This window comes from Oncorhynchus mykiss, chromosome 16 (assembly GCF_057628025.1).
Source record: "Oncorhynchus mykiss isolate SJ-2025 chromosome 16, ASM5762802v1, whole genome shotgun sequence".
Taxonomy (NCBI): domain Eukaryota; kingdom Metazoa; phylum Chordata; class Actinopteri; order Salmoniformes; family Salmonidae; genus Oncorhynchus; species Oncorhynchus mykiss.
Genome location: NC_143037.1, coordinates 76,084,938 through 76,095,000, shown reverse-complemented (window position 1 = coordinate 76,095,000; position 10,063 = coordinate 76,084,938). Strand labels below are relative to the sequence as shown.

General features: G+C 45.5%; 1 protein-coding gene across 19 annotated transcripts in view; it reads right to left on the bottom strand.

Moving 5' to 3' along the window:
• Positions 1 to 10,063, bottom strand: part of LOC110491178 (arginine-glutamic acid dipeptide repeats protein) — a 323,796-nt gene that overhangs the window by 78,033 nt on the left and 235,700 nt on the right. For all 19 annotated transcript variants that reach the window (XM_036947767.2, XM_090203963.1, XM_090203965.1 and 16 more), the window contains 2 exons: positions 7,955 to 8,054; positions 5,212 to 5,310 (listed from right to left, as the gene is read on the bottom strand). In XM_036947767.2, the coding sequence (XP_036803662.2) occupies positions 5,212 to 5,310; positions 7,955 to 8,054 (199 nt within the window). The remainder of the gene's footprint in view (positions 1 to 5,211; positions 5,311 to 7,954; positions 8,055 to 10,063) is intronic.

The window sequence follows — 10,063 nt, the reverse complement described above, 5'->3', positions numbered from 1 at the left end:
CAATTTTGTTAGTAATTTCTCCTCAATTATATATTTAAAAAAATGGAATTTACATAAATAAATGTTTGGCAGCGATTACAGTCTCGAGTCTTCTTGGCACACTTCTTGGCTATAAACTTGGCACACCTGTATTTGGGGAGTTTCTCCCATTCTTCTCTGCAGATCCTCTCAAGCTCTCTGCTAATGTATGTGGCCATTTCAGATTAGTGTAGGGAGAATGTATAAGACTATTTCAGATTATGAGAGAGGTTTTTTGTATTTTACCTTTATTTAATTAGGCAAGTCAGTTAAGAACAAATTCTTATTTTCAATGACGGCCTAGGAACTGCCTGTTCAGGGGCAGAACGACAGATTTGTAACGTTGTCAGCTCGGGGATTTGAACTTGCAACCTTCTGGTTACTAGTCCAACGCTCTAACCACTAGGCTACCCTGCCATCTCTACACTCTAACCACTAGGCTACCAGTGACCCTGCAGACAGGCTGATTCTGTCATCTCCACAGCCCCCACTGTCACTTCAAAAGGAAGAAGGGAGGAAGAAAAGAGAGCAGGAAGAAATAATGAGGCTGGTCTTGGAGGGTGTACATAAAACGAGGGAGCAGCGAAGCCAATAGGGCCGATGTCTGAGCGTGTGTCTGCGTCAAGGTCGGGCTACATTTACACTTGTCTCTCAAGGCTGTGTGTGGGGCTGCGAAAGACCAGATGGAAATCACATCACTTCACTGGGAGTGAACGACGGGAGGACGGGAGGGACAGAGTGCTGGGAAGGAATGAAGGAGTGAACAGGCCAGTGTCCTTGGAAGGTTAAGTACGGACTGGGTGGCTAGGTGACTGTCTGGGCTATGGACACCATGGGGAGGGCCCACAACCTTTACAACAGACGACCTCCTGCCTGCCTACCTCAGGCAGTAGGAAAACATATCTGGCTACTCTCTGCAGAGGGCGGCTATGCAATAAGAGGCCTGCGAATGGCCTGTGAGAGAACTGCGAGCTCGCCTCGGTGACATGTGGCGAGAACTGACCCCCCCCCCCCCCCCTGATTTGGAAAGGCACACACCGGTTATTTAAGGTCCAAGGTTGACAGTGCATGTCAGAGCAAAAACCAAGCCATGAGGTCGAAGGAATTGTTCGTAGAGTTCCGAGACAGGATTGTGTGGAGGCACAGATCTGGGGAAGGGGACCAAAACATTTCTACAGCATTTATGGTCCCCAAGTACATCAACCTTAAATGGAATCACCGAGATGCTTTCTAGAGCTGGCCGCCGGCCCAAACTGAGCAATCGGGGTGAAGGGCCTTGGTCAGGGAGGTGACCAAGAACCCGATGTTCACTCTGGCAGAGCTCCATCATGCTGTGGGGATGTTTTTCAGCGGCAAGGACTAGAAGACTAGTCAGTATCGAGGGAAAGATGAACGGAGCAAAGTACAGAGAGATCCTTGATGTAAACCTGCTCCAGAGCGCTCAGGAACAGACGGGGGCGAAGGTTCACCTTCCATCAGGTCTACGACCCTAAGCACACAGCCTAGACAATGCAGGAGTGGGCTTCAGGACAAGTCTCTGAATGTCCTTGAGTGGCCCAGCCAGAGCCCGGACTGAATCCGATCGAACATCTCCGGAGAGACCTGAAAATAGCTGTGCAGCAACGCTCCCCATCCAACCTGATAGAGCTTGAGAGGATCTGCAGAGAAGAATGGGAGAAACTCCCTGAATACAGGTGTGCCAAGCTTGTAGAGTCATACCCAAGAAGACTTGAGGCTGTAATCACTGCCATAGGTGCTTCAACAAAGTACTGAGTAAAAGGTCTGAATACTTATGTTCATGTGATATTTTAAAAAAAAAATTTATCTTCATACGTTTTCACTTTGTCATTATGGGGTATTGTGATGTCATTATGGGGTATTGTGATGTCATTATGGGGTATTGTGATGTCATTATTGGGTATTGTGTGTAGATTGATAACGGGGAAAAAACTATTTAATCAATTTTAGAATAAGGCTGTAACTTAACAAAACATGGAAAAAGTCAAGAGGTCTGAATACTTTCTGAATAAACTGTAAATCATACAGAGAATTCATAGCTGGTCTATTGCTACTAAAGAACGAGTGACTTAATCTGTTACCATTACCTGCCTGGAATGACATAAAATGTCATGTACATGAGCACGAGACAAAACTAGAAGTTGTAATAATAGTACAAGACTAGGTTTTACTGTGGAAGAACTTGACTGACCTGCACAGAGCCCTGACCTCAACCTCAGGACCTACACGTTCCAATATGTTTTACTAGTCCAGGACAGGGCATACACAAACCAATATGTTTTACCACAGTACCAGTCAAAAGTTTAGACACGCCTACTCATTCGAAGGGTTTTTCTTTATTTTTACTCATTTCTACATTGTTGAATAATAGTGAAGACATTAAAACTATGAAACAACACATATGGAATCATGTAGTAACCAAAAAAAGTGTTACATCAAAATAGATTTGATATTTGAGATGCTTCAATGTTTCCAATCAAAGCCTTGATGACAGCGTTGCAGACTCTTGTCACTCTCAACCTGTTTCATGAGGTAGTCACCTGGAATGCATTTCAATTAACAGGCGTGCATTGTTGTAAGTTGATTTGTGGAATTTCTTTCCTTCTTAATGCGTTTGAGCCAATCAGTTGTGTTGTGACAAGGTAGGGACAAGGTAGGGGTGGTAAACAGAAGAGAGCCCTATTTGGTAAAAAACCAAGTCCATATTATGGCAAGAACAGCTCAAATAACCAAAGAGAAACGACAGTCCATCATTCATTTAAGTGTCTTCAAGTGCAGTCGCAAAAATCATCAAGCGCTATGATGAAACTGGCACTCATGAGGGCCACCACAGGAAAGGATCCCCCAGAGTCTCCTCTGCTGTAGAGGATAAGTTCATTATAGTTACCAGCCTCAGAAATTGTAGCCCAAATAAATGCTTCAGAGTTCAAGTAACAAACACAACTGTTCAGAGGAGACTGTGTGAATCAGGCCTTCATGTTTGAATTGTTGCAAAGAAACCACTACTAAAGGCCACCAATAATACGAAGAGACTTGCTTGGGCCAAGAGAAACGAGCAATAGACATTAGACCGGTGAAAATCTGTCCTTTTTGAGATTTTTGGTTCTAAAATCTGTGTCTTTGTGAGACGCAGAGTAGGTGAAAGGATGATCTTGGCATGTGTGGTTCCCACTGTGAAGCATGGAGGTGGTGGTGTGATGGTGTTTTGCTGGTGAGACTGTGTGATTTATTTAGAATTCAAGGAATACCAGCATGGCTATCACAACATTCTGCAGTGATACGCCATCCCATCTGGTTTGCGCTTAGTGGGACTATCATTTATTTTTCAATGGGACAATGACCCAAACCCCACCCCAGGCTGTGTACGGGCTATTTGACCAAGAAGGAGACTGACGGTGCTGCATCAGATGACCTGGCCTCCACAATCATCCGGCCTCAATTGAATTGAGATGGTTTGGGATGAGTTGGACCGCAGAGTGAAGGAAAAGCAGCCAACAAGTGCTCAGCATATGTGGGAACTCCTTCAAGACTGTTGGAAAAGCATTTCTCATGAAGCTGGTTAAGAGAATGCCAAGTGTGCAAAGTTGGCTACTTTGAAGAATCTAAAACATATTTTGATTTGTTTAACATTTTGTTGGTTACTACATTATTCCATATTTCTCATTTCATAGTGTTGATGTCTTCACTATTATTCTACAATGTAGAAAATAGTAAAAATAAAGAAAAACCTTTGAATGAGTAGGTGTGGCCAAACTTGTCACTGGTACTGTAGCCCAGGTCAGGAACTACCAAAGACAGACGATTTTAACACGCTACACGCTTCAGCACTCGGTGATCTTAGGCTTGTGTGCGGCTGCTCGGCCATGGAAACACATTTCATGAAGCAAATCACAACATCGTCTACCCTCAGTTGCAACACTCACTACCGAGTTCCAAACTGCCTCTGGAAGCAACGTCAGCACAAGAACTGTCCGTCGGGAGTTACATGAAATGGGTTTCCGTGGCCGAGCAGCCGCATACAAGCCTAAGATCATCATGCGCAATGCCAAGCGTTGGCCGGAGTGGTGTAAAGCTCACCGCCATTGGACTCTTATCTAAAGTGAGGAATCACACTTCACCATCTGGCAAGCCGACGGGACTAATCTATGTTTGGCAGATGCCAGGAGAACGCTACCTGCCCCAATGCATTGTGCCAACTGTAAAGTTTGGTGGAGGAGGAATAATGGTCTAGGACTGTTTTCATGGTTCGGGCCCCTTAGTTCCAGTGAAGGGTAATATTAACACTACAGCATAAAGACATTCTAGATGATTCTGTGCTTCCAACATTGTGGCAATCGTTTGGGGAAGGCCCTTTCCTGTTTCAGCATAACAATGCCTCCGTGCACAAAGAGAGGTCCATACAGAAATGGTTTGTAGAGATCGCTGTGGAAGAACTTGCCTGGCCTGCACATAGCTCTGATTAACTCCATCAAACACCTTTGGGATGAATTGAAACGGCGACTGTGAGCCAGGCCTAATCACCCCCAACATCAGTACCCAACCTCACTAATGCTCTTGTGGCTGAATGGAAGCAAGTCCCCGCAGCAATGTTCCAACATCTAGTGGAAAGCCTTCCCAGAAGAGTGGAGGCTGTTATAGCAGCAAAGGGGGGACCAACTCCATATTAATACCCGTGATTTTGGAATGAGACGTTGGACGAGCAGGTGTCCACATACCTTTGGCCATGTATTCTAATACCAGAACGTTCTAGCCCCAGCTGCACTGGAATCTAAATGGAGGACAACGATACAGGCTCTCAATCTTTTCCTTCTTCCTTACACACACACACACACACACACAACTTCTTCCAAGATGAAGTTTATTTTTTTCTGCAGTCGATATACAGGATGCAGCTGCTCTCAATACTAATATTTTACGTGGCCCAAACCAGCAGCTATACAGCAGAAGCTTTGTCTCAACAGCTCCCTCTAAAGACAACCACAGGAACCCATAATAACAAGCCACTGGAGCATTGGAACAACATGACTTATATAAGTCTTGTGTGGACATTGTGCTAGGCAAGCTCAAACAAGTTCAGCTTGGAAAAAAAAAAAAAACACAGCTCTGATGCCAAAACGTCCTATCTGGAGGTTAAAGGTCATCAAATAATAATAATAATAATAATGAGTGTCTTACCACTTCGTCCTCCGACCAGCACTTCTCTATGAGTTTGGGAACAGGTTTCTTCACCAGTCGCTGTAGGGCCTTGCCTGCATCGTAACAGCTCTCGTGGAGCTGGGGAGGAAACACGGCAGTTCAACATTCACAATGCTATCTTTTTTTTATTTTATCTACGGACAAAATAAATGAATAACAGAAAGGTGACTGTATAAACTACAGTTAGAGACAGGTGTTAAACGTTGCATTATTTATGCAATTTTCTTGATTCATTTACATTAAAGCCCACATACCAACTGCTTTCATCGACACACACACACACACACACACACACACACACACACACACACACCCCACAGCTTGTCACAACATTATCCAGAGACACATACCAACTGCTTTCATCGACACACACACACACACACACACACACACACACACACACACACCCCCCACAGCTTGTCACAACATTATCCAGAGACACATACCAACTGCTTTCATCGACACACACACACACACACACACACACAGACCCCACAGCATGTCACAACATTATCCAGAGACACATACCAACTGCTTTCATCGACACACACACACACACAGACCCCACAGCATGTCACAACATTATCCAGAGACACATACCAACTGCTTTCATCGACACACACACACACACACACACAGACCCCACAGCATGTCACAACATTATCCAGAGACACATACCAACTGCTTTCATCGACACACACACACACCCCACAGCATGTCACAACATTATCCAGAAACACATACCAACTGCTTTCATCGACACACACACACACACACACCCCACAGCATGTCACAACATTATCCAGAGACACACACCAACGTGTCACGTCAACATTATCCAGACACACACCAACGTGTCACATCAACATTATCCAGACACACACCAACATGTCACATCAACATTATCCAGAGACACACCAACGTGTCACGTCAACATTATCCAGACACACACCAACGTGTCACGTCAACATTATCCAGACACACACCAACGTGTCACATCAACATTATCCAGAGACACACCAACGAGTCACATCAACATTATCCAGACACACACCAACGTGTCACATCAACATTATCCAGACACACACCAACGAGTCACATCAACATTATCCAGACACACACCAACGAGTCACATCAACATTATCCAGACACACACCAACGAGTCACGTCAACATTATCCAGACACACACCAACGAGTCACATCAACATTATCCAGACACACACCAACGAGTCACGTCAACATTATCCAGACACACACCAACGTGTCACGTCAACATTATCCAGACACACACCAACGTGTCACATCAACATTATCCAGAGACACACCAACGTGTCACGTCAACATTATCCAGAGACACACCAACGTGTCACGTCAACATTATCCAGACACACACCAACGTGTCACATCAACATTATCCAGAGACACACCAACATGTCACATCAACATTATCCAGACACACACCAACGTGTCACATCAACATTATCCAGAGGGGAGACACACACCAACGAGTCACGTCAACATTATCCAGACACACACCAACGTGTCACGTCAACATTATCCAGACACACACCAACGTGTCACATCAACATTATCCAGAGACACACCAACGTGTCACGTCAACATTATCCAGAGGGGAGACACACACCAACGTGTCACATCAACATTATCCAGACACACACCAACGTGTCACATCAACATTATCCAGACACACACCAACGAGTCACATCAACATTATCCAGACACACACCAACGAGTCACGTCAACATTATCCAGACACACACCAACGAGTCACATCAACATTATCCAGACACACACCAACGTGTCACATCAACATTATCCAGACACACACCAACGAGTCACATCAACATTATCCAGACACACACCAACGAGTCACATCAACATTATCCAGACACACACCAACGAGTCACGTCAACATTATCCAGACACACACCAACGAGTCACATCAACATTATCCAGACACACACCAACGTGTCACGTCAACATTATCCAGACACACACCAACGTGTCACGTCAACATTATCCAGAAGAGACTTAAGTCACTGCATCAAATAAAATCCAATGTATTTATATAGCCCTTCGTACATCAGCTGATATCTCAAAGTGCTGTACAGAAACCCAGCCTAAAACCCCAAACAGCAAGAAATGCAGGTGTAGAAGCACAGTGGCTAGGAAAAACTCCCTAGAAAGGCCAAAACCTAGGAAGAAAATTTAGAGAGGAACCAGGCTATGAGGTGTGGCCAGTCCTCTTCTGGCTGTGCCGGGTGGAGATTATAACAGAACATGGCCAAGATGTTCAAATGTTCATAGATGACCAGCATGGTCAAATAATAATAATCACAGTAGTTGTCGAGGGTGCAACAAGTCAGCACCTCAGGAGTAAATGTCAGTTGGCTGTTCATAGCCGATCATTCAGAGTATCTCTACCGCTCCTGCTGTCTCTAGAGAGTTGAAAACAGCGGTTCTGGGACAGGTAGCACGTCCGGTGAACAGGTCAGGGTTCCATAGCCGCAGGCAGAACAGTTGAAACTGGAGCAGCAGCACAACATCAGTACCCTTACTTTAGACAAACAAAGGATTCCCCCCCGTCACTGTATGTAAAGTAGAGGTACTGATGCTGTGACTAAGTCGCTCTGGATAAGAGTGTCTGCTAAATGACCAATAGTGTTCAACATGGCAGTGTGGGTTGAAAAAGCCAGTTACCGTGTTGAGTGCGTTGAGTGTGGTGTCGTCTCGCGAGGCTGCTAGGCAACCGTCCTCTGTAGAACCTCCGTCACACATCCCAGCGAAGGCCGCCATGCTCCTGGAGAACACACATTAACAGATGGAGAAACGTCTATCACACACCTGACAAACTACAACGCAAGTCACAGAGAGACAGAGAGAGAGAGAGAGAGACAGAGAGAGACAGAAAGAGAGAGACAGAAAGAGAGAGAGAGAGAGACAGAGAGAGACAGAGAGAGACAGAGAGAGAGAGAGAGACAGAAATAGACAGAGAGAGAGAGACAGAGAGACAGAGAGAGAGAAACCCGACAACTGCATGTCCAACCTTAAGTCATCAAAGATCAATCATCTTTTTAATATTGTTATATACCTTCCAATACATCTAGGACTCTTTGACCCCGTTTCACACTGGTGTCTGGTATGTAGGCCAGCTCAGTACAGATTACATGGGCTTGGTGTCTGGTATGTAGGCCAGCTCAGTACAGATTACATGGGCTTGGTGTCTGGTATGTAGGCCAGCTCAGTACAGATTACTTGGGCTTGGTGTCTGGTATGTAGACCAGCTCAGTACAGATTACATGGGCTTGGTGTCTGGTATGTAGGCCAGCTCAGTACAGATTACATGGGCTTGGTGTCTGGTATGTAGGCCAGCTCAGTACAGATTACATGGGCTTGGTGTCTGGTATGTAGGCCAGCTCAGTACAGATTACATGGGCTTGGTGTCTGGTATGTAGGCCAGCTCAGTACAGATTACATGGGCTTGGTGTCTGGTATGTAGGCCAGCTCAGTACAGATTACATGGGCTTGGTGTCTGGTATGTAGGCCAGCTCAGTACATATTACATGGGCTTGGTGTCTGGTATGTAGGCCAGCTCAGTACAGATTACATGGGCTTGGTGTCTGGTATGTAGGCCAGCTCAGTACAGATTACATGGGCTTGGTGTCTGGTATGTAGACCAGCTCAGTACAGATTACATGGGCTTGGTGTCTGGTATGTAGGCCAGCTCAGTACAGATTACATGGGCTTGGTGTCTGGTATGTAGACCAGCTCAGTACAGATTACATGGGCTTGGTGTCTGGTATGTAGACCAGCTCAGTACAGATTACATGGGCTTGGTGTCTGGTATGTAGACCAGCTCAGTACAGATTACATGGGCTTGGTGTCTGGTATGTAGGCCAGCTCAGTACAGATTACATGGGCTTGGTGTCTGGTATGTAGGCCAGCTCAGTACAGATTACATGGGCTTGGTGTCTGGTATGTAGGCCAGCTCAGTACAGATTACATGGGCTTGGTGTCTGGTATGTAGACCAGCTCAGTACAGATTACATGGGCTTGGTGTCTGGTATGTAGGCCAGCTCAGTACAGATTACATGGGCTTGGTGTCTGGTATGTAGGCCAGCTCAGTACAGATTACATGGGCTTGGTGTCTGGTATGTAGGCCAGCTCAGTACAGATTACATGGGCTTGGTGTCTGGTATGTAGACCAGCTCAGTACAGATTACATGGGCTTGGTGTCTGGTATGTAGGCCAGCTCAGTACAGATTACATGGGCTTGGTGTCTGGTATGTAGGCCAGCTCAGTACAGATTACATGGGCTTGGTGTCTGGTATGTAGACCAGCTCAGTACAGATTACATGGGCTTGGTGTCTGGTATGTAGGCCAGCTCAGTACAGATTACTTGGGCTTGGCAGTGGGAAGTGGGTAATAGAGCCCCGCAGATGAGGTATCATAATACCCATAAAACCTAGCGGTTACAAGCAAATATATTGATAAAAAGTCAACCTTGTCCCAGAGAGATTGACATGGTGATCAAAATGTCACGCCAGGGTAAACCTACATGAAACACAGACCTTCATTTTAAGTGATTCTAAAATCCACCATGGTGGAAATAACTACCTGGGACCATTTCCCTGTTTGACCGCTAGGTTTTATGGGTATTATAATTCATACTGTGCTACTCTATTGGACTATTCCCTTCTGACATGGAGCAGGGTCATGTCTCCTGAGCTCACCTAGCAGCTCTGAGGCAAGTTGACAGTAGGAAAAGGGTATAGAATTATCATCTCGCCAGACAATAGGGTCAAGGGT